This window comes from Eleginops maclovinus, chromosome 5 (genome assembly GCF_036324505.1).
Source record: "Eleginops maclovinus isolate JMC-PN-2008 ecotype Puerto Natales chromosome 5, JC_Emac_rtc_rv5, whole genome shotgun sequence".
Lineage (NCBI taxonomy): Eukaryota > Metazoa > Chordata > Actinopteri > Perciformes > Eleginopidae > Eleginops > Eleginops maclovinus.
In genome coordinates this window covers 19241682-19267483 of record NC_086353.1, presented here as the reverse complement: position 1 = coordinate 19267483, position 25802 = coordinate 19241682, and the positions used below count along the sequence as shown (strand labels likewise).

Sequence of the window (25802 nt, the reverse complement as noted above, 5' to 3'; positions counted from 1 at the left end):
GTACATACGTAGTGCCATTGCTCAGGCTTTGAGGACTGCCGGATTCGTTGGACTCTGTTGTAGACATATGTGTAGAATCGTTTTGTTTCATTACAAATATAGCCAAGCACTACTCTGCTGTCTGTGTAAAACTTAATGGCATCTAACTTCAGGTCCAGCTCATCCTGGATAAGGTCTGCCATCTCTGCTGCCAAGACTGCGCCACACAGCTCAAGCCTGGGTATTGTCGGTTCTGACAGGGGTGCCAGCTTGGCCTTACCCATAACGAAACCTACTTCAGTCTTCCCATCTTCCTGCACCACCTTCAAGTAGGCCACAGCCCCGATGGCTTTGATTGACGCGTCCGAGAACACACACAATTCCCTGTGAACAGCTTTCGTGAGGGAGGTTGTCGTATATGTGCGCTGAACGTGAAGCTGTTTCAGGTCTTGGAGGGAATCTCTCCAATCTTCCCATCTGCTTGATTTGTCTTCCGGGAGGGGTGTATCCCAGTCAGATAGTTCAGAGGTAAGCTCTCTAAGGAGGGCTCTTCCCTGGATCGTGACAGGTGCCAGTAGACCCAGGGGATCAAAAATACTGTTGACTGTGGATAGGACTCCACGTCGAGTGAATGGTTTATCCACGGTTGATGCAGAGTAGGTGAACGTGTCAGACGTGATCTCCCACAGTAGACCTAAGCTCCGTTGTGTGGGTGCAGTTTCTCCACTTAAATCCAGGTCTTTGACGACTGGAGCACAATCTTCCAGTGGAAAAGCCTCTGTGACTTCTGGACTGTTTGATACGAACTTGTGCAAGTGCAGGTTTGATTCTGCGAGAGAGGCCTGTGTTCGCTGGAGGAGGTCGATGGCTTTGGCTTCAGATGGTAGGGATATTAGGCCATCATCCACGTAGAAGTGTCTTTCTACAAACGCGACAGTATCGGCTCCATGCTCTCGTGAGCCCTCTCTTATGGCTCTTCGTAGCCCATAAGTTGCAACAGCAGGAGATGGTGAGTTGCCAAAGACGTGGACCTTCATCCGGTACTCAACAACTTCCTTGTTCACATCACTGTCCTTATACCACAAAAACCGGAGGAAGTTGCGATGGTTTTCGTGCACTAAGAAACAATGAAACATCTGTTGGATGTCTGCAAGAATTGCAACCCTCTCTTTCCGGAAGCGTAAAAGCACTCCAAGGAGGGAGTTGTTGAGATCGGGTCCAGTGAGGAGCACGTCATTGAGGGAGACGCCGGAGTACTGGGCACTGGAATCAAAGACAACCCTGATCTGATTGGGTTTCTGTGGGTGATAAACCCCAAACGTTGGGAGATACCAGCACTCCTCCCCTTCTGTCAGCGATGGTGCTTCCTCTGCATGTCCATTTGCAAATATCTTCTTCATGAATGTCACGTACTGTTCTTCCATTTCTGGTTTTCTTTTCAAGGTTCGTTGCAAGGATGCGAACCGATTGACTGCCTGCCCTTTGTTATTTGGTAAAGGCTGGCGTAGTTCTCTGAAGGGCAGTGGGGCGACCCAACTGTTAGCTTCGTCTCTGTAGACGTTTGTGTCCATTATCTTCATGAAGATGGTGTCTTCCACTGATGGAGCAGGTTTGTTGTCGTTCTCAGTACGGTTGAACACTGTCTGTCCTAGCATACTCTCTGGTGCTGTACCAGACCTGTTAAGGCTACGGGGCGTCTCCTTGACATGCATGAAGCTTGTACAGGGTTGAAAGATTGAGTGGCGACCGCTGTCTAGCACGTTTGTCTTGACTGAACGTGTTGACTGTTGGTTTATGTACATTACCCAAGCACACTTCTCCTATCACTACCCAACCTAAATCCAGACGTTGGGCAAAGGGGGCATTATGCGGTCCGTTGACCTGCTGCCTTACCTTGTGTGCCCTAAGGACATCTCTTCCGAGCAGCAGTAGTATTTCTGCCTCTGGGTCCAGTTCAGGGATGTGCTCGGCAATGTGATGGAGATGAGGCTGATGAAGAACAGCGTTCGGTGTTGGAATCTCAGACCGATTATTCGGGATCTCATGACACTCAATGAGTGGTGGGAGAGAAATGAGCACTGTGCCATCCAGTGACTCGATTTCGAATCCTTCTGCCCTCTTGCCGGATGTTTCTATGATGCCGGAGCAAGTTCTGAGATGGTACGGGAATGGTTTGCTCTTCACACTGAACAGCTTGAAGAACTCTGGTCTTGCTAATGAGCGATTGCTCTGGTCATCCAGGATCACATAGGCTTTGATGGCCATGTCCTTTGAACCCTTGGGGTAAAGCTTTGCGAGACACATCTTTGAGCATGAGCGGCTCCACTGGCCTGGACTGCAAACTTCTGTGCAGCTTGCTCCAACGACAGCAATGTCAGGATCGTCTTCTCCCTCCCCGCCGTACTCTCGTGACGGTGAAGGAGCCTTGACGGTTTGAGGAGGTGGGCCAGGGTGCATGGCTGTATCATGACTGGTGCTGTTGCATTCAAAGCACTTCACAGAGAACCTGCAGTCTTTGGCAAGGTGAGAGATGGAGGCGCAACACTTAAAACATATTCCTTTCTCTCTGAGGAAGGCCTTTCTATCATCGAGGAGTTTATTCCTGAATGTTCTACACCTTTTAAGGGGATGGGGTTTGTTATGTAACGGGCAGTTCTTGTAAGGGTCGTTGGTTGTGGAAAGATCCGTTTTGTGCACTGAGATGGGTTTGTTGGTGTTAAAGTTCCGTGAAAATGGTTTGTCAGGTTTGGTGGGTGTTGTGGTGCTGCCTTGATGAATGAAGCTAGGGTCGCTACGCTTTTTTGCCTCGTAGCTAACAAAGTTGCAAAAATACTCGAAGGGGGGGAAACGCCCGTCGCTTCCTTCTTTGTACCGTGACCCTGCGGACACCCACTTCTCCTGAAGCCCGTAAGGGAGTTTGTCCACGATTGGTCCTATCCCGCGAGAGGTGTCCAGATAGGACAAGCCGGTCAGATATCCATCTTCTTTAGCACCTTGGATCTCTGCAAGTAGATCCCCAAGCTCACGTAACTTCAAGTGATCCTTGGCTGAAATCTTAGGAAAGTTGTCCAGGCGCTGGAACATTGACTTTTCGATGACTTCGGGGGCAGCATAAGATTCACGCAACCGTTCCCATGCTTTGTCTAGAGCCAGATTGGGGTTGTTGACATGCACCGATCGCATGCGTTTAACCTGTTCACTAGATTCTTTTCCAAGCCATTTGGTCATGAGGTCCAACTGTTGGGTTGCTGTTAGGTTGACTTCGTTGGCTGCACTTGAGAAGGAGGAGTACCATGCACGATAATTCTCGGGCTTGTCATCAAACTGGTACAGCCCTGAAGTCACAAGGTCTCTTCGTACCAAATACTGTGCCAAAGGCTCCCCTAAATTGGACGTGGGTGTGCCAGTTTGAGGGAAATGTCGTGGAGTATACGACGGAGCATGAGCATTCATGGTGGGGTTGGCTCTACTAACCTTAGCCTTTGTTTCAGTTTTAGTTGGGTCAAATAATTCTGGTGGAGACGGTTGCTTGATGTCTGCATTTTCCCTGCTGACAGGTTGTAATTGTGAATCGTCTTCCACAGGTGGATGCCATGATATGAAGTTGTCATGTGACCTTGCTTTGAGTGAGGGAGCAACGGGTAAGGGTGAGGAAGGAGAACGATTTTTAAGGCTGATCTGGGATAGAACGTATTCACTGGTGCGTTCGATTTTCCCCTTTTCGGATTCAGATTTCCCGTCTTCGATAACAGACTGCATCGCCTCTGCGTCTTCCAACACTCGAGCTGTCACTATGGCTGCGTCAGCTTCTCTATGAAGGGTTAGCACTTCCAACTCTGTGTCTAACCTTATAGAGCTCCTGCGGTCACGTGACTTTTGGTTGGGAGCCACCATTTTGGCAGTCAACATGACCACCGGTGCCAGTGTTTTCTTACCGAGCGAGTATACTTCTCATTTTAATTCAAGTGAAATTCGGCTTTATAGTACAAAATTAGAGAGATTAAATATAAGCGACCCATATAATTCACCCGGTGTGCTTTTCAAGAGCATAACCTCCTGCTCTGAAGACGATGTACCCGACTTGCGCTACGCAGACATCCACAGCTATCTTGTAAGCTTTCCATCAGTGTACTCAGGAGACTCCCTCAGAGCGTACAAAAGCTTGGAGGCTTACAAATGGTGTCAGTCCGGCTTCGTAAACAACATTCAACTGTGGAGTCTTACATCCAAAAACTTCGGCATCATCACTGCAAGGGTAAGTATTAAATTATTCCAGTTTGATAGGCAGTGTCACGTTAGCATTGTTTGTTTATTAGCTTGGCTAGCTACGGAAGTGTCACGTTAGCATGTTTTTTAGCTTGGATAGCTACTGCAGTGCATCTGTAACTTGCTAGTTTGTATTTTTGATCGTACTCAACCAAAGTGGCTGGCGTTTTTTACCTTTATTTATCTGTTTTGGAATTTCATATAGGTTAATCACTCCCAAAGGCTTAATGAAAGTCAACTAAAGCCATGGGTGGTGGTGAGGAACGATGATGGAAGGTAATCGAAAATTGAGGGGATAAAATCCGGACTCAACGGATTATCACTCTTTCTCCCTACAAAATAAGAAGGAATATTTCAACACGGGTTTGTTTACCACTAGCTTGCTACAAGCTAACTTGCTAACTGGCTAGGCTGCGCCAGAGCCACACTTGTTGAGTTAAAAAGGGACATCACAGTGTCCGTTAGCTATAATAACTGGGTGCTACTTCTTAAATTAAACTAATTAAATTTAATTAAACTGACCAGAAACTTTTTGTAGCATTGTACTGTATTCCTTCACCCACCTGATATGAAGTGATCACTGCATAAGCGAAAGCCAACGGCCGGGGGGTCCCATCTTTCAGTCTTTTTCTGAAGGCTCCTGGCTCTTTTAATCGCTCCAATCCACTTCTCCCTCCTCTCCGCGTCTTTAGGAATGCGATAATACGATACACCTTTCTTTTTCCCACGCCTATTTGTGCAACCTGGTGCACAGCAGTTATCCACCATCCTTGACAGTCTGCCAGTGCCTGTCAATTTACTGCCGCGATGACTGCCAAAATGGCTGCCCCTGTCGTATCTCGTCACGTGACCAGCATATATGACATCATCTGCAGGAGCTCTATAGTTTCCAATTTATTTTGAGCGTCTCTAGTAGCTCTTTCTGCTTCTCTAGCAGCCTTTTCCAATTTTAGCTTAGCCTCCTGGCTGGCATATGAAGCTCTCACCTTTGCTGCTTCTGCTTCAGCCCGAGCATGGGCTGCCCTTACTGATGATGCTGATGTTTTGCTGCTCCTAGCACTGCCGACAGCCGACCTGTTGCTTGTTGCCATCGCGACCACTTCAAAACATCCAATGCTGCCTTTTCACTGTAGTGTTCTCGTGCAGTGTGTCGAAACTCTGACTAAACACTGAGTTAAACCGTAGCCAATGAGACAAAGTCGTAGTAAGCTTGACCTTTTACTTTCACTTCTTCATCAACAGACGGTGAAAACTGCAAATACAATAATACAAAAATATTGTGTCTATTTATTGTTATGACTAACATCACGTTATGCATAGTTATAAATAACAACAGAAACTGTCCAATACTGAAATGAGGCATTCTGATTGACAATTGCATCACTTTTTAGCTTGTATACCACACATCAAACAGTTTTTCGAACTAAATCCATCATAATATAACATCTTCAACATGTCCTTTAACAATCAAACAACTCACGGCATTGCCACTCTGATGCCTCCAAGTGGATGCTGATTGATTATGTTCCGATGCACATGTCGGCCATTCTTTCTACCCAGCTAAGTTCAACAGGAAGATCGCCGGAAGAGACTGAACCGGAAGTGACTAAACCGGAAGTGACGTCGTCGCAAAAACTAAAACAACAAAATAATATTAATTTTTACATTAGCTAATTTAAACTGTAAAGTAATTATTTAAGAAATAAATGTAATAATATTAAATGCCTGGAGAGGCAACACAGGCAGGATTATCTACGCCTTGCACATCTTCCTTTATTGTTGCTTTCATAGCTAGGTGGTAATTGTGTGTGTGTGTGTGTGTGTGTGTGTGTGTGTGTGTGTGTGTGTGTGTGTGTGTGTGTGTGTGTGTGTGTGTGTGTGTGTGTGTGTGTGTGTGTGTGTGTGTGTGTCTGTGTGTGTGTGTGTGTGTGTGTGTGTGTGTGTGTGTATGTGTGTGTGTGTAGCAGTGATCTCTATAAAGTTTCTGCAGTAGTTTTGTGGGAAAGCAGGCAGTACCACGTGTATCCCAAAATGTCCTGAGGCAAAACTAAAAATATGAACAGCATTATATGTACATTTCAATTCAGTGGATTCAAAATAAAGAACTTGTACATACAGTATGTGTGTGTAAGTGTATGACACTCTTTGTCTCGCACGTTACAATGTGGTTAAAAGGATCAGTAAGTCTTGTAATATCCTGTGCAAACACATCAACAAGACTTTTGTTGAACAAAATGAGGAATTTGATTGGCTGTTGAGTTGTGTGAATGAATACTTACTGTTGTCTGGTTGTCTTACTACAGCTCTACAGCTCGGTGGAGTTTGGGAGGAGATGGCAGGTGGTTCACGAGAGAGTGGCTCCCAATCGCTTCTACTGGTAAGTTCAGAGATATTGATGTTCACTTGCAAGGAAGGTTTATTAATTTGTACACAGGATTTGCCCATTGTTAGGAAAACACAGGAAAACTAAACTTCCTGTCCACACAAATCTAAAAGATTGAACAACACTTCATGGAACCTTGAACATACTGTAAATATGTTCTTAACACACTAACAATGATTGCGTGACAACACACACTTTTGTTAAACTAATCAAATGGAGAGCACTTTTGACATTGTGAATGTCCTCAACAGACTACATCTTTGCTTCTCCACAAAGGGAGGAGCATCTGAGCCACAGAGGTTTTTAAGATTTTTATTATTTATGTGTCTGACATGCTTGATCTTGCTCTTTGGCAGACAGTTACATTATATGACGGACATTTTTCAGCTGTGGAGAGAGGCTTCAGTCTGACTGTTGCTATCCTTTGAGATGAAACAAGGTATACAGAGAAACCATCCGAAGGTTCCTCTCAGAAAGGCCCTATTTCGATGTGTTTCTGGAATTGTTCCATTGTTATTGTTTAATCACTTCAGATTAATATTTACACCTACCATTAGAGTTCCATGCTTTAGAGGATTTCCTCAGCTAACAGGTAGTATCCAACTCACAGGAATCTAGCATGTCTGGCCTCTATACAATAACTAACTGTAACAAAGGATTTCACCTCAACAAACCGTCAGGGTGGTAACAAGCAGGGCAGCCAGGAGTGAAGGGAGCCTGGAGGGCTGATGCTGCAGAAGCTGTCAGAGTTCTATTTTGGGACGTGCACAGTGCGTTAGGAGTGGTGGTAGCCCTGGTAATGATGCTGCAGAGGGAGGTTATGTTTGCCATATATGAGACTACCAAAGATGTAAAGAAGAGTCGTAAGCTTATTTTCAATTTGGTCAACCTGAGCAGTTCTTGGTCACGCAGCACAGGTCAGCTTAAGTTGAACTAAACTATAAGCTAGTTAAACCGTGAAATGTCCCGTATATGACACAACAAATCTCTACAAAACATCTGGAGCTGCCTGAATGTCTTATTTTTGGGCAGGTCTTGTTCCACCTGTTCTCGCATCTTTTCCCCTCAACAACCAAACAGCTGTCCAAACTAATGTCGTACACACAGAGACACTACCGTAAGCCGTCAACCCTACAAGCTAAGTTAGCTTCCCATCACTTAGCGGTAAAGCCACACAAACCATATAGCTGCTTTAACTCAAAGAGTTATTCTTTGCCTGCCACACACTGTTCTTGGCACCTGAATGGATTATTCAGTGCAAATGCAAATGTGGTTTGGATAAGTAGACCATCCTTATTCACGGTTGTGTTGCATCTGGGAAATCTCTAATACTACCAATAAGGATAATGATTAGAAGCCGTGGTGGTCTCTCACTGTGGCTGCTCCTCATTCATATCACAGAGGCAACGTTTATTCCTTTTTTCTTTATGTGTGCGCTACCTGTGGACTACATTCTCCCTCACCCAGCTCTCCCTCCATGTGTGTGCTGCTTTTGCCTCTCCTCTCATCCCCCAGTCTTTTTAATACATATTTAATGCCATAATGATTATATGCTATTCCATCTGTGGACATCCCTACTGTAGAGGGAAAATCTATGGCTTCTCCTCTACTAATGATGTCAGGAAACGTCTTCTTCCATTCGTCTAGAGGGGGAAAAGGACCTTCTGGGATATATAACAATTTAAATCAAACAGTATCCCTCAGGTCCTTTTTCCTCACACTTTGAAGTGCCCTCAACAATGAAGAAAGAGACAATACCTAACTGATATTTACCACATCTGCCATAGCACTTGTCTCAACCCCTCTTTAGTTACATTTGTATGACTTAGCAGAGTGCAATCCATCAGGTCAGGTTGCTGCTACAGTCCGCCTGAAGGTAAAAGACCGGTGGTGATGTTCCTGAAACACATTTGTCTGCCTTTCAGGTCGAAAATGGGTTTGGACAAAGAGCCGGGCTTAATTCACCTGGAAACCAGCATCTCTGAAGGACGTGAGTAATTGAATTCTGGGTTCAGAGCTCCATTTTCCCATGTCTTTGTACTGTATCCTGAGTAGTGTGCTAAAGTAGAGGGGAATTCGGAGTTGTGTAGACAATTCGGATAAAGGGTAATGCAAGGGGACAGCAGAAATGGTCGAGTCTGGGGACAGACAATGACAATGGAGAAAAAAGTAATGCATATATTAGAATGCTTTTAAAAGCAACTTGTTTAGCTCATACTACAGAATAACTATAACAGTAGGATATTATGAGTTGATAAATAGTATTTGGCAAAGTCAGTCTGATTTCAGAATGCTTAGACAAAAGTACATTTTTAGTTTCTTGTCCCCTTTGATTTCTTTATTTCACTAACCTTTTACTGTATAGGATCTCTCAGAGCAATTAGATTGTTGTGTTTGCAATCCGTATCATCAATTTTAGTCCATTTTCTTTGGATGGAAACTCCACTGATCACATTGCATTCACAAATAAACACCACCTTTCAGATGTCATGTTGTTATTTATTGTATATTTCGTAATGTAACTAATATTAGTCAAAATGTCAAACATGTCTAAATGGTTTTGGATGCATTGTTATTTTCTTTTTTGTAATTATAATAACGTTTATTCTGTAATTATACTTTATACTACTACTAATGTTAAGTTTCAGAAAATTGTTTTTTAGTATTGCAAGTGTAATAATTTAGACACTATAATTATACGTTGTTGTTGTTGTTATTGTTATTATTGTTATTATTATTATTATTATTATTATTATTATTATTATAATTATTATTATTATTGCTATTATTATTAATCTTTGCGAAATGTAGGATTTAGTGTCTTTTGAACGCCCTAATCTTTGTATAGATAACTCTTGTTGGAGTTTCCCTTTAATTAATAAATGTCTTTGTTAGCATTTCGAAAGCCCCTTAAGCATCAGTGCCACTCTTCCGTCAGAACACTTACACAATAGAGAAAAAAGCCAATCATGCAAACGGACGAAGCACACACCAGTGGTGTCAGATATTACGGTCGCACACACAGCCGCAGACTATCACTATTGATCATGTGCTTGCGAACAAAGCCGACATATATTTGGCAGAGGCTAACGTGCGGGGACGGGCTCTCACCCAGTGCTGTGATTGAAAGCAAAGAAAGCAATTGGCCTCTCTGGTCATCTGTCTTCCCCCTCTGCTGCTCCCCCTTCACTGGGACCACTTTATTGACACGAGTAATGTAGGAACCCAAAAGAAGCCGCTTGGCTCTGGGTGAAGGCTGCCTTTCTTCATTGGCTAATACCATCACTGATTCCATGGCTTGACGTGTGTGTTTGTGTCTGTGTGTGCGTGGGAGCAGAGGCGCTGTATGTCACCTGCAAGCTGCAGAACTGCACAGATGCCAACAAGGGCAAACCATTCCCGGGCTACATTGACCCCAATTCTCTGGTGGTGCAAGATGAGTATGTGTTTGTCCAGGTGGGTAATTGTCCAGTGAACAACATTAGAGCAATGTATGAGGCAGACAGTATTTTGTAGGATATTTTTCAGGGTCATTCTAGAAGTGTTGCTATTATTGCAGCTTTATGTGTTCCTGTTGTGTCTCCAAAATGTTTTAACTTAACAGCTTCATCCCTTTAAGGTGTCAGCCGCAGGGAGGCCAATCTACTATGTGTCTGCTAAAAGAGATGTATTCACACCAATGAAGCTACCCAAGTACACACTGCCCAAGGTAAACATACCGCCTGATTAAAGTTCAACTAACAAGATATTGATGATTACAAAATAATGAATGGATCATTGGTACTGATCCCAATCCTATCACAGGTCACCAAAAATATAAAACATGTTAAAAAGGAAAATATTTTGCTTATTTTCTACTTTGATATGTTTACATGATTAAACGTTCAAAAAGTTCTTTATGTTTCTCCTAATGCCTATGGGGCAGTATCAAGCCCCCAGCAAGAGCAAAAGCCGATGAAGCACATTTTCGTAGTGGCCAAACTGTGGAACTACACCTATGTTCTAGTATGTGAAAGAGATGGGAAGACACGTCTGTAATTTGGCATTTATTTATTTTTGAGCTAAATAAACTACCCAGTATATACACTTTCATACCCCTCATTTAAATCATTAGGGTCTTAAGGTTTTAAAATGCGCCAAAATACAGATCAATAGTTATTTCCTCTTTACATTCAGTTGATTGAGCCGAGAGCGGGAGATTTGAGGCAGGGTTTAAAGGTCTCCTATTATACTATATTTGAACAATATATTGTTGGGCAATATCTATACAAAACTTGTCTGTGAAGTGTTTTGCTCAAAATACCTCTGTGACTGTTGCTTTAAATTTGAGCTGAGCTGAAGCTGGCCATGCCCCTTTGGAGCAACATGCAGCTCTCTGTCCTCTTTTCTACCGGGAGAAGAAACTCAGCTAAACGCTTCCTTGATTAAATGCCATATTATGTTCCAAACCACATCCAGCATTATTTCTGAAACACTTCTCAGTGTTTACCACTACATCAGAGATATTATATGTATACAACAAATCTAAATCCCTCCTGCATACATCCTGCTGATCACACAGACACACAGAGGTGCAAAAGGAGTAGCTCACCGACTGTATTTGGGGACCATAGGTTGGGACGTGTCACGTGGGTGGGATGTTGCCAGGTGTTCAATGTAAAGCCAGCTCACATTTCGGTTATGACATCATAACCGAAGCAAATCTGGATCAGCTCGTTTGTAACCCCGTTTTTAGAGACGTGGGTAAGGAGGAAAAGAGAGAGGGTTGTATTTTCTGACACTTTGTGAGTCTCCTTACACACCGGGGACACATATTTATGAAAGACATCAGAAAGTGCATTTTGCACAATAGGGGATACATTTACATTTTGAATCTACAGTCACTACATTTTGGCCGTCATTTGCTACTCTGCAACTTTAATAGGATTGAACGGGTCCCCGGCTCTGACCGCTGTATCCAGTTCTCTTTATACAATCATATGCAGCACCACTTTTCACCATCTGAATGAAACGATATTCCAATCTGCTCTGATCGGTTAGCTGGCTGGCTCTGATGTGTGTGGTCAACTGCTTATAGGCGTGTCGGAAATGTCCCGCCTGTTAGCCTATCACGTACATTGTGTTGGAGTGCTGGCAATAGAACAGTGATTGTTATTTATCAATGTCAATATGCTACTGAAGTAAACAAAGGTGTCCAATGGAGGCTTCCAGACATGGGGGTGTGTGGGAGAGAAACTCCCTCTGAAGGGAACTTGGGATTGTAGCCTTTGCAGGCCATTTACATGCCCAGAAAACTATATAACACTATACAGGAAAGGAAATCCCCCAAAAGCATACTAGGGCCTCTTTAAGATTTAGTTAATCATGCAGTTCGTGGATGTTTAAAAAAAAAAAAATCAATGGCAGATAATATGCTTCCAGCCCTGTTTGCTTAAGTTGCAGTGAGGCATCACTTGATCGCTGGCTCTGCCTGACACTCCCCCTCTTTGTTATTTATGGACAAATCAAGGCCAGAAGTAACTTTTGTTTCCAAAATTGTTATTCTATGCAGCTCAGTGTGCGCATGGCCCTGGCTTGTCACGTCCCCATTGACAATTAGACATGTTTTATTCAATCAAGCCCCAGGCGCCCCGGTTGCTGTCGGCTCACTGCAAGGTGTTATTGGCACAGTCAGAGGTAGATGAAGCGCACAACCAAACAGCATGGCTGCATAATCTCTGCCCAATAAGCCTGACATAGGTATAACGATTGTAATGTCCTCTTAGTTAAAATACGGGAAATCAGAAGATAAGGCTACTCTGATTATTGACTATGATTATATACAGCAGGGAGGCAAAAACAGTAAACAATGTGAAAGCTTGGATATTTCACATTAAGAAACAAAGATTGTGCTTTTGATTGTAATGAGCTCATTAAAATCAACTTCACAGAGGTTTTTTTTCAGGTTAGCTGATTATTCATCTTATTCAATTTGGAATAAAGACAACTACAAGGATCATATTTAAAACAAAGTCCCTTTAATTTAAAGCAACACTATGTTCATTGTTGAAAATACAATAAACTATGTCATTATCGCTGCCAGTATTACAAATTCTGCTTTCTACTCAGTTTCCTGATAAAACAAGGATATTTGTCATTTTTAAAGAGATCATGCACCTTGGGTTTTTTCTCTTTCCAGTGTGTTATGGTGTTCTGTTTGATTTGTGCATGTAAATGGTCTGCAAAGGCTAAAATAACACATTTCCCTCCAGTGGGAGTTTCTCTCCCACACACTCCACTAGACATCACTACGTAACACTCGTGGCTCTATTAGCTAACGATCTAACACATTGTACGTGATAGACTGAGGGGGGCGACATCTCTAAGGTGTTGACCAAACACAACCCAGCTTGCGAGCTAAACAATCAGAGCAAACTGGACTCTGGTTTCAGACAAAGGGTGAAAAGAGATGCTGCAGTACAGGCAGTTTGAGAAAAATAAAAAGCATTTTGAACATTAAAGCATAGAAACATGTCACAGTAGAGGCACTAAACACAAAAATGAAGCTGAAATTGAGCATTAAAAGGCCGCTTTAAGAGATTCAATACATGATGAAAACTACATACATTTCAAGTTATAACAACCTTTTTTTCCTGAATTAAATACCAAAGGATTTAAAATAAAATTAGTTATTGAAACAAAATATAACTACACTTTATTGTCATTGACACAACACAAAACAGGAAACACTTGTCTTACATGACAGCAGAATAAAGAAAAAGGAAAAAAAACACCTTAAAGGCCGTACATAAAGCAACATAATAAAAAGGAATAATGAAGGGACCTTAATACACTGTGGTATCCTGTTACATTATGTTTCAGTATTATACCAGTACTGGTATTAACATTGCCTCTCTTCCAGGACCTGCATGTGATCAGCACAGATGAAAACCGCGTGGTTGCAGCAGTACAGGAGTGGAACCAGAATGAAACCTACAACTTGTACGTGTCAGACACGTCGGGGGTGTACTACACCCTGGCTCTTGAGAATGTGGTCAGCAGCATGGGCCCGGAGGGTAATGTGATGGTGGACCTCTATGAGGTAAGCAAACATGGACATGACACATGCCTCTGTTTCAGCTTTCAATTGGTTTGCTGCACATCCCCAACGTCCCAACGCAACCTCTTGCAGTGTTATTTCTGGACAATTTACTCTTTTTATATAACACTATCAAATAAAGGCTTGCTTGATAGGTGCTCAGCCTGCAAGTTTAATACGAACAGTGATCAATATTTTATAGTCGGGAAGCAGAGATGATGAAATGTACTTGTTTTGTCACTTTGGAAACAACCCCTGCTGCTGTAGGCCTACCGTCTTCAGAGTGCATTGTGTGAATACGAAGTAGCTTCAAAGTGCTGACATCAACAAAAGCAAAAGGGGGGGATTGTGCCAGGGATATGGATTTTTGTGAGGCTGAGATTATTTCTTTCTTTGATGAATAACTGCAGATATTACTTCACAAATTGCACCTAATCCAAAATTGGCAAAACAGTGTGTTGGGGGCTAATGTTGAAGCTTAGTAATTGGGATTTTAAAGACATAGCCGCACTAGCTGAAAGTACATCTCTCCATCTGAATCATATAATTAAGCTGTTGATGATGCTGCTCATGTCTTACCGTGGCCTCAGTGTTCAAATCAAATCCACTGCGTTGATTGGGGTCGCCACCCAAAACGTAGGATATGCTAAATCTCTCCTCCTAGGGAGATTGAAGTATCTGTCAATTACTAAAGTGGAGTTTCATCGGCTCATGCAACTGTCACTGACTCAATTCAGTAGCCCTGAGCCATTCCGAGGGCCCTCCAACAAGGAGTCAGATTCATTTAAGACACGCATTGATTACTCAAAAGTCCCCAGACAGTCCATCATTTCCCACTCAGCGTTTGTTTTTTGTTGGGAATACAGAAGAGGTGAGCTGTTGCTGGGTTGGGATGGTTAATTTAAATGCATTCTGTTGCAATTACTAGAGACCTGTGGAAGAATATAACCTAATCTAAGTATCATAAAATAAAAGTAATGTATCCAGATTACTTTCCGTTTCTGTTGGGCAGTAGCCTATACACCACCAAAACTGCTCTGTTTTAGTTTAAAACATAGTGTTATGATCACACACACTATTTAATAATATAACAGTTTCACCTACTGAAATAAAAGAAGAACAAAGGAAGTAAGAAATTGAAAACCATAAAGCAATTTCAGGCTGTAGGCGGATAGATTCACACTTAAAATATTAGCCTACAGAACAGTACAGCTTTTTTGTAACACTGTAATCCTGCTAGAGATCTAATTCTTTTAGAAATGTAATGGTAATCTGATTACGTATTTTTATTTAACTTTAAGGGGAACCAGTTACCTTCTTTTTTGTATCCTGATCAGTGATCCCATTACTCCCCAAGCCTGCTCTTGGCTAATTGAGAATGGGCACTGTCAGTACAATTAGATTGGGCCTTGGATAGGAAGCAGAGCATACAGCAATCAGTTGGCTTCCTGAACACTTATCTCTCATGGCGGTCCTCTTCTTATAATGCTTACTTTTTACCTTCAAACGATTAAAATTGTTAAGATACATAAATAATTCAGCCCCTGTACAGCTGTCGAGAGGCCGGAAATGAGCTATCGAGACCATTACATTCATTTTGTACCAGATGTTTCTTTCTTTTGTAAAGTTGGGCATTTTATCATGAGAATGAAAATTGACTGTTTTGAAGCAGGCAGAGGCCATTCAATGAACTGCAGTTTTTGTAACTTCTGCCTAGGCTACAATGCTCAACCACGGAGGTTGCCGACATCACTAAAGATGTTCTTGATGTCGTTATATCAATAGAAACATTTTATTATTTTTAGAAAACTTTTTTAGTGAGTAGAAAACAAGCATAGTCATTTGATTGTAATTTACAGGATCAGCAGTTGACACAACAGGAATAATAATAAAGTAACCTTTAGCATTCAAGCTTGGTCCAACCCCGGCCATTTGCCATGCAACCCTTGCTGTTCTGACATTTTTGCCATGATTAGAGATGCAGCCTTATCTTCCTTAAGCATCTTGCTGCAAAAACAAAACACTGTTTCTTGCTAATTACAATAGTAATTGGATTATGTCTTTTATTGTAACTATAGGGGAAAGGAGTTACCTTTTTTTGTGTCCTGATATGTATCTCGTAACACCCCAGGCCTGAGCATGTGTGGGTATTTTCTGCAACGTGACTCGTGATACAAAAATGCCTAAGATCTGTTAGACATGTGAAGTCTCTTTTCAATCGGAGCTGTCTAATTCCCCAGGTAGCGGGAATAAAGGGGATGTTCCTCGCCAATAAAAAAATGGATAGCCAAGTGAAGACACACATCACCTACAACAGAGGCAGAGACTGGAGCCTCCTGCAAGCCCCAAGCAAAGACCTGAGGGGCAACAGCATCCACTGTGTGCTGGTAAGCATCTCCATTCATACATGTTTTTGTACGTGTGCGATTCCATCAAAGAGAGGCCCTGACAGGAGTTGACTGATCCCGGCAGCAATGAGGGGCCGAGCTCAGAAAGAGCAGCTCCCGTCAAAGCTGAGTGCTCTGAGGCTGTTACGCTGAAAGGTCAGCCATTTTGATTCAGTCCAATAAGCTGACCTCCCATTTAAGCCACAAAGACAAAGAGGTGTCAGACAGAAAAGCTTCTTACTTGTTGAAAGAATCTGAAAGTTGGACAAGTCGTGTCGTGTTTTCAAGCAAAAGCTAATTTACAGGAGCTAATATAACTCGTGTCATGAGTCTACAGATGTGGTGTCGGTGAAAATATGAAGTAAAAGTAGTCGAGCATAAAATACTCCATTACAAGTAAAATGTGGCTCTATTCACATTATCATATTAAAATACCCAATACTTAGTTTTTATCACATACAAATATGTATGACAGCATTTTAAGATTTGAAATGTCAATGTTGAGCCAATTATAGAGACTCACAAAACTGGGTATGTTATTTGCATGGATAGGCATAATTTCTTTTAGGCATAACATTTTTTTTTTAAATGTAGAAAGTAATCATAGCAACTGTTAGTGTTAAATAAATGTATTACAAAAGTAAGATGGAGTGGCATTAGATTGACATACTCAAGTATGTCCAAATCATACCACTAGCAATAACCCCTAAAAGGTTGCCTGAATAAAAATAAAAGCCAAACTAGGATATGTGCATTTCTTCTCTTAACTTGACTTATACTGTATATGAAAACAATCGCGCTTTTTTGAAAAACCAATTAGTGATTGTGTGGAATGCTTTGCCCCTCCGCACATATTGTACAGTCATTTGTCAGAAAATGTCAGAGTTTTAATAAACCTCTAAACAGCCAGTCACAACACGGCCTGCACTACTGGCATTTTGCCGGGTCGTAATGAGAATTGTGTCGGTAAAGGTTAACCCAATCAAAATTAATGGTGAAAGCAGCCAATGGGGGAAATGGTGTTTGTGATAAAACTCGGGACTTGGGAGGGTTGTGCATCCACACAACAGCTGTTTTATTCACAGGCGTCTTTTGAAGTGTTTTGATAAGTCTGTGATTTATTTTTTTCTGCAGCCCTACTGTTCATTACATCTCCATCTACACGTCTCCGCAAATCCCTACACATCTGGAAACATAGCCAGCAGGGACTCAGCGCCGGGGATCATTGTGGCGTCAGGTGGGTGAGAGAATCTCTTTGAGTGACATGTTGTTTCTCTTTTCTTTGTCTACTCGGAGTTTGGATGGATTTTTTTCTCCAAAAACAAAACCCCTGTTGAAACCCTTCCTGAGCGTTTTGCTTTGTTTATTACAAAGTCATTAATAGATGCAATCTCTAGCAGGTGTTCACGGTAGTTTTTTAAATTCTTTTTAAAGCCATTTGCATTTAAGTAAAAAAATGAAGTACAAACAATGCAGAAGGCAAGTCTCAGAGAATGTTTAGCCATCCAACTGAGATGTAAAATTGCATATTGTATGGTTTGCTTGAATTGAATCCAGCTCAGAACAACAAAGGAGATACGGTAAGACTCATGTGGTTTTTCCAAACTTTTGTTTTTATTGGTAATGCAATTCACAATTGAATTTCTTTTCCCCTATCCATGGACGCAGTAGATAATGTTAAGCTAACTTGAAGAGACAAAGACCACGAAAATCACTTAGACTGACAAAGCCAAAAAGAAATGTGCCTCCTTCAGTTAGTCGAAAGTCTTGGCAGTGATGTCTCCAATATGTCACTGCTGCTTTCAACACTATGCAATTACATTTGGCTGTTGGCAGCTTTTTGCTCTTTACTTCTGTTCTCACTTGTTTTTCCTTATTCAGCATCAGGACATGACTTCCACAAGCATCTGACAACATGCATGTGTCACCTCACCTTTGTACAGGGGCAAATGACAGAACAAAGCACTACATAATCCTTGTTGTAGCCCTCAGGAACAATGATGAGCTCATCGTTGTTACTGAAGACACAGGGGGAAAAAAGCAGTGACTCTTATTGACTCAGTGGAGGGAAAACAAAAAAGATTGAGGAATATAAGACCAGTAGTTCTTAAGGTGAATTCACACCTCAGTGATATTTACTCCCACATGGACCGGTACTGTCAATAACACATCAGCATATGCCTCATATGTCTGGAGGTGGTGTCTGGACCTCAGGGTAAGAGGTTTTAGGGATTTAAAAAAAACAATTGTGTGATTAAATGCGATCTCTATTATTATTAAATCCATAAGTGATGGGGGGAAATATGGTATTGTTTTATATTAAGCTTGGAAAATGTGCAAGAAAACCATAGCCCTAGCCCTACTTCTTATTCCACCCACTAAGGATGGCAAGGAAACATTTAATTATATTACATCCGGGGTCTAATTATGGTAGTTTGGGCTATCGTTTCCCCCACCTCCTTACCCAACAACTCCATAATTGAATCTAGAGGAAACAGCAACATTAGACATTGCCAGACCAACACCGTAAGGAGCACATACAAGCACGCAGCTATAATTTCACACTAAACCAGTACCAAGTACGTCAAGAGAGGTATAGTCTTGGATAGAATCCATTTATTTCTTTGTAAATTGAACAATGCGATGCAAAGAATAAACAGGTTCAGGCAGTGAAAGGATGGGTTGAACCATCGACTCAAGTTCCTTATAGTAAGTTGGCATTAAAACTGCTCTGACAAAAACTAAAAGTTGTGCATGTTTTGGTTTCAAATAGATAGTTTACCTGTTGAAAGAAAAAAGTTATCATTTTCTTTTACCATTAGCACTTCTGCTGTTACCCTAGGTTGTAGTTCAAATAACATGAACTATTGCGTTAGACAACAGATGTAGCAGGAGATTGAGTACTGAAACTCAAGCAAAAGTAACCCTAAATTTGTCTTGATATAGACAAACCTTAACAAAGACCTGTACAGCACCTGTGATGATTTTTTCATGTATACGCAATTCTGCAGTAAGATGTGACCATCAGCACTGGAGGCAAGGAAAGTAGAGGTTTTAAGCTGATGTTTGGTAATTCTCTAAATATGTGAATTGTTAAGCAAACTGTTTCTCAGGGAGGGCTCCCACAAGGGGGACGACCATGCTTCCGAAACACTTACATTACTTTTCTGCCTCGTGTTTAACCACCTGGCACCAATTACAGGCTAAATTACAGCAATTACAGCAGTCTGCACTGCATTAGGAAAGCTCGTCTTAATATGGTCAGAACTGCTGAAAGATGAAAACAGTAATCTGGATTTATTGGTTAATTTAGGGGTTTTGGACAAATGTCGTACTGCATAGTGAATCTCCTGGAGCCGTGTAATTACAGCTCCAGTCTGCAGCTGCAGGCTGGAGCCCCCTGCAGTATTACCACTGCTGTTTAAAAGGCTCTTTTAAAAAATTGGGATTTTATTTAATCCCAAACGGAATTCATTGCCTGTCTGCATTTTGCAATATACTAGCTCAAAAACGTACCGTGTGCTGCCTCACCTGCAGGAACCATCGGTGCAGAGCTCACCACCACCAATGTTAGTGTGTACGTCGCCTCAGATGCAGGAAACACATGGAGACAGGTGAGGGTGCTTTTTTTTACTGGAATAATAATCCAACTCCTATGACGCTACAGCTGTTTTGCATGTTATGCTTTTTTTATAATATGGTGAAAAAGTTAACGGAAATATTAACACTTCAAATCTGTATTGATATTTTCCATGGACATGGTTCACTGACATTTGAGTGCCCATTATGAACACTTTTATAGCCTTTTTAAATCATGAGGGTATAGGTCAAATGGGTTGAGAGCGAAATCTCTTTATGGGCCCAGATACCGGTACTTTTTTAAAAGAGTCTGGCCATTTTGGCGGATAGCACTATTGAGCAACATTCCCTGGAATGAACGGGAACAAGTCGCCAGTTCTCTTTTTACATCCATGGTCAAAACACTGTGTACACTCTAACAATTATGGAATATGATTAATATTACGGACTCAACTCATAATTAATTTTCCAATGAATTAAAGCCACTCACCATATGGAGCATCATGAGCTTACTGACCTATCCCCTCACTAAAGATATCCTCCTCCTCACTCACTCTCCACTCCGCTGATTTCATCATACAGCCTTTTAAACCTAACACACTGGCCTGAGCTTTTTAAGGTCGATAATCAAATGAAATGTTAAGAGTTATTTGATTCACTTCCTGCCTACATTGCCTGTGGGTCGCCTTCACCTCACTTGATCCTGGCACTCCCAATTTATGGGCCTTGTTTTTAATTAAACACGGCATTGAAAAATAATTATTTGGAGGCTGATGCAGCAAGGTTGAAACAGTGATGTGTATTGTGTTTGTTTTGTGCATTATTACTTGGCTCACCCGAACGATACAGTGTGGGTGTGTGCAATGGTGTTGGACCTGTAGTCGTGTAACGGACCACTGCAGAGTTAGCATTCTTTCTCTGTGCTTTCCTGTCCCTGCAGATCTTTGACGAGGAGTATGCAGTGCTGTATCTCGACCAAGGAGGAGCCTTAGTAGCAATAAGACACACTCCGCTTCCCATCCGACACCTGTGGTGAGTCATTATGACAGAGACGCCACTTGTCACAGCATGATTAATTCCTCAGAGGGAGTCTCGAGTCTTAAGTTAGTCAAACAAAGGCAAATGACATTGACTTCGAACTGGGGGATGATATTATTCTAGTTAGAACCCCCACCACCCCCCAGCCATGGAAAAGTCTGCTTTGGCAATTGCGGCTCAATATCACCTTTACGTGTTCCTAGCCTTAATGAGTCTAGCTTCTGCTGATCAGTGTTCACTGAGCAGAGCTCCTCAGCCCTGCGTTGAATATGAAATAAAGTTGTCAGACGGCTTTCAGAGTCATTAGCTTTGCGCACAGTCAGGGGGGTTAGCGTTGACACCTTGTGCAATGGCTGTCTGTGTTCCCAGGTTAAGCTTTGACGAAGGACAACAGTGGAAGAAGTACAGTTTCACCAACACGCCTCTGTTTGTGGACGGGGTGCTGGGCGAGCCTGGGGAGGAGACTCTCATCATGACGTGAGTGACAAAAAAAATGGTCAAAATGGAAATCAATCAATTACACGGAGAAATAACAACAAATAGCCTCTGTGTATGTGTGTGCTCCTTAACATGTGCATCTTTATCTAAGCCTGCAAGATTCAGCCTTTCCCGACTGCCTGTTTTTCTTTTCATGAATAAAAGAGATCTCTCTCAAGGTCTACCCAACATCAAAACTGGCAGTATCCGGATTATGATCACAGGAGATCAATGCTTTGGCAGCCAGCGACAGCATGACTGTCCATTTGAAGAACATGAAGGAAAATGATCAAAATGCCTGAGAAAACAGACTTTTGTCTGAAGAATTTTTAACAGCATTATGAAGTGGATAGAGTGTTTGGTATAATTCGTTCTGTCCTCAGAATGCAGATTTACGTAGATTCCTTTTGTGTTCTTTCACATTTATTAATAGAATAATGGCCCAGAGCTGGTGTGCGTGCATATGGTATGACACAGCGCTTGTCCCATATTGCAACAGAGATTTAGGGCTCGGGATGTGCTGGGAAAGGGTTTGCACAGCCATTACATCAATGTTTCAAGACACCTGCCATAAATGACAGTCTGACAGTAGGCTCTGTAGTCAGCTCTACAGGAGAGTGATAGGGCTCAGCTGGAGAGACAAGGTGAGAGAAACAGAATCGGGAAAATCCACAGCAATAGTCTCAACAAGAACAAAATAAAGGGTCGGTGTAAAGACAATGCAGACATTTTGTTTTTCTTCTGGAGCTAAAGAGCTCTGCACTGGCAGACACACCATTAGTTCTCATAAGATTATCATGCACTGTTTTCTTATCAATTTGTACTCATTCTTACAGTAAGTGCCTGTCATGGTCGGGTGCCTCCAGAGCTAATTGACAGATTGATTGTGATAAATATGTTGCGGTACAAATGGTGAGGGGGTCAGAGCAGAAAAACACCCACTCAATTTAGCTGGAGATGGAAAATGATCTGGTTAATCTCATAACCTTGGATTGTGATCTGTTTCTGACCATTGAAATACATCGCTATTTATTATGATTAGGCTTTCAGAGGAAATACGCTTCTCATTATAAACACAAACTAACTATACAAAATAAACTTAAAATGTAAAAAGTGGGCATTATATTCCAGTTCCAAGTTTTAGAAGAAGGCTGGCATTTTTCTATACAATTTACAAATTCAGTGTCAAATTGTCCAACAGCTTCATAAAACCCCTCCACTTATTCCTCTCTGATCTGAAAATTGGAAATGCTGTGTCCTACAAGCAAGTGAAACCAAACAATGTTTGTTTTGTCCAACCAACAATAACTTTTTACTGTCAATCCACTTGAATTCATTTGCTCTTCAAATGTTTTGTATGTCAAAAGAGGTGTCAAGTAATTGGGGTGAAGTAAGAAGTAAGAGAGGAAGTGGAGTAGTAATTGAGACATTCCACCACCGGGAGTCGAGTGATTCTACAACAGTAAAGCTGAATGGCACAATATGATAAAATATTTCTTGGTGGTCGAATCAAGTAATCTTACGGTTAGAATTTGCTTTTTATAAAGTCTTACCATTCTAACCTTACACACTATTTCTGTTAGTTGTTATTTGAAACATGTTTTTTGTATAACAACCACCATCATGCATGACTATTTTCCAGGATATTCGGCCACGTCAGTCATCGCTCCGAGTGGCAGCTGGTGAAGATAGACTTCAGGTCCATCTTCAACAGGAGGTGTAAAGAGGAGGATTATCAAACATGGCACCTTCACAACCAGGTAAGGATACGCTTTACCAGGGAAAACCCCAAAAAGGCATAGCAATGCCCCTTTAAATGTTGTTTGATACAATGTTTAGACTCATCAAGCACCATGCCTCAGCCTCAGGGGTAATGTGTGATCACTGACTGCTTTTAGCCTGGCGCTTTACTGAGTGGACTAAGAGCTGGACATCTCTGAGTTCCCAGAGCACTTATGCATATTCTCCCTCCTTTCCTGCTGATGCTCTGAGTCAACCGACTATAACCCCCCCTTTCCGCATACATTAAACATGCCTGAAGAGCCTTCAACCTGGCCGGGGCCTGGAGCCCAGCCAGAGACTGGAAAGTATGACTTTATTCACGGCTCCTGTTCTGTAATTGGTTTAGACACCCATATGCTCAGACCAGGCTAATGATCAAAACATATAGCCTGGAAGATGACAAGAGTCCAAGCCAATTACAGGGCCAACTTACAGGCAATGTAGAGATGCTGTATTTCCATCTGCTGCAAGAAAAATCTCAACTTTACATCAAAACGGAGGAGAGTGTTTGTGTGAAAAGTTAATGACATTTTTAAGGAGCTAGGAGTCGTTTGGTGGATACAGCCAGATTTGTGTAGAGCATCTCACTACTGACACCTAATGCACAAAGGCAGGATGTTCAGGTCATGTAGAAAGAGGATAATAGAATGCAGTGAAACAGTCTGGAGTTTGTACTCAAACTGATTTCATATTCACTTTTCATGCATAGATAAAAGGGTAAAAGGATTGGCAGCGGTTGCCCCTTCTTATGCCGTCATCTAAAAAAAAAACAACTCAAGCAGGACATTCTACTGTGTGACATTTGCAACGCAGGAACAGTTGTTGAGTTTAACACAGCACACAGCACAAGGCCCGTAAATATTCGAAACAGGAAACAAGCCAAAGTTAAACAAGGCAGCGGGGCTTTCCACACACAGTGAGATGCACACATGGTTGGTTGCATCGTGTAAATTATTTATAGTGGCAAGTTACAAAAGCAGCTCATATTTTTTAACCCTCTCTGCTCGTGCTTCTTCATGGATTGGGCCTCCCAGGTCAAGTCGTGCCTCATGGGGGTGAAAAGGATCTACCGGAAGCTGAAGCCCACATCCAGGTGTGTCATGGGAAAGACGTATTCTGTGTCCATGACGTCTGGCCCCTGTGACTGTACTGAGGCAGACTTTGAATGGTGAGTTTAGATTGTATCTTTTTTAACTATCCCTTTACAGACCCATTTTATTTCCCTCGTTATCAAGTAATAATGTATTGCTTGAGGGGCATACAAACACAACTAGATACAGCTAAACTGCTAATAAATAAAAATCAACTGATCAGAAAAGAGCAACAAACTGATTAACAATAACTTATAGCATACAGCTAACAAATAGCAGAAACATAATTAATAGTGATATGCACATTCATAGTCACATCTTACTACAGGGTCACAATTAGTAATGTTTTGGGGAAAATATTTTTTTCTATTTCTCTGGTGTTTTTCAATTATACTTATTTATTGAAAATAGTTGAGCAAGAACTATATCCATGACTTTGGATTTGGAGTGTCTTAAAATACAGAATTAGAATTGGGTTAAGCTTTTTACAATCTGAGAAATACTCCCCATGATGTCACCAGAGGCATAGAGACTACAACAATTAATGCAAGGTATTGGTTAAAAACAGAGCTTGACTGATCATTAGAAATAGTTCATATACTGCATTTATATAGCACTTTTACAGTCTTTACAACCACTCAACGTGCTTTTACAGTCAGCGTTCGCCCATTCACACTCATTCACACAGAGCTGTCATACAAGGCGCCACCTGCTCAGGGACACTCACATTCACACATCATTGGTTTAAGTAACTTGCCCAAGGACACATTGACATCTAGAGTGCAAGGGCTCGATTACCATTAGGGTCAGGGTTAGGAACCATCAACTTTCCTATCAAAGTAAGACCATCTACACCCAGGGACGGCTTATTGAGAGGACACATTTTCAGAAAAGTAGAACCCAGGTATTTTGGACCTTGAGCAAAACTACTGTCAATTCAGGACATCTTGGCCTCAGCTGGTTCCATTTTGACTGTTCTCTTTTGCAAAGCAAAATCAGCACAGAATAATGTTGATCCTGTCTGTGACACCAAGACATAATGGTAATCATTAGAAATGGCTTAGAAATGAATAGTTTCTACTTTTTCTTCATTCATTACTCAAACAGGATTTAATAACACATTTAGAGGATTACCCATTTGTCTCATAAGTAAGATTCTCTTTTGTGCTTTTTTTTTTGACAATGGGGTACATTACAACCATATTAAAAATCAAGTATACTCACTTTGCATACTGACATCTTTGAGTAAATAGGGTCTAATAGGGATGTTAAAAATACACAAAGTAAACCGATGAAATCCTATATCACAATACAGCTCCAACTGTGAGCAGCGTGAGTTCCTCTAAGACTTCCAAACCAATATAGACACTGTCAAAGAAAGAAAGAAAAAAACCGTTGGAATGAATACACAAGTTTCATTCGCGGATACTGAATTAATTGTACCTGAATACAAACCATAATTCAAGGATGCTCTGGTGGCTGCTACTGGTGACTCTTTCTAATACAAATGCAGTTCACGAAAATGTTTTTTTACACATCCTCACAACATGCTTTCTTATAATCATCAGCAGTAGTTCTTTTTTTTCCTGCTTTGGTCCCAAATCTGGTCTCTTGAGCAAGCCTGCTCTTGGAACAAGCACCATCAAAACCATAAATCACTGAGCCTAATAGCTTTCATTAACAATCACAACAGTTTTGCATCTGTGTGCATGTCCCACTAATTGGGGCAATTTGTCGCTATC

The 25802-nt window shown here is 41.6% G+C and overlaps 1 protein-coding gene across 1 annotated transcript in view; it reads left to right on the top strand.

Annotated features, from left to right (window-relative positions):
• Positions 1-25802, top strand: part of LOC134864651 (VPS10 domain-containing receptor SorCS1) — a 157209-nt gene that overhangs the window by 112773 nt on the left and 18634 nt on the right. The window contains 12 exon segments of the mRNA XM_063883810.1: positions 6549-6622; positions 8554-8618; positions 9966-10084; positions 10248-10337; positions 13530-13709; positions 15947-16093; positions 17228-17330; positions 19631-19707; positions 20613-20704; positions 21080-21187; positions 22830-22947; positions 24004-24137. Of these exon segments, the coding sequence (XP_063739880.1) occupies positions 6549-6622; positions 8554-8618; positions 9966-10084; positions 10248-10337; positions 13530-13709; positions 15947-16093; positions 17228-17330; positions 19631-19707; positions 20613-20704; positions 21080-21187; positions 22830-22947; positions 24004-24137 (1307 nt within the window).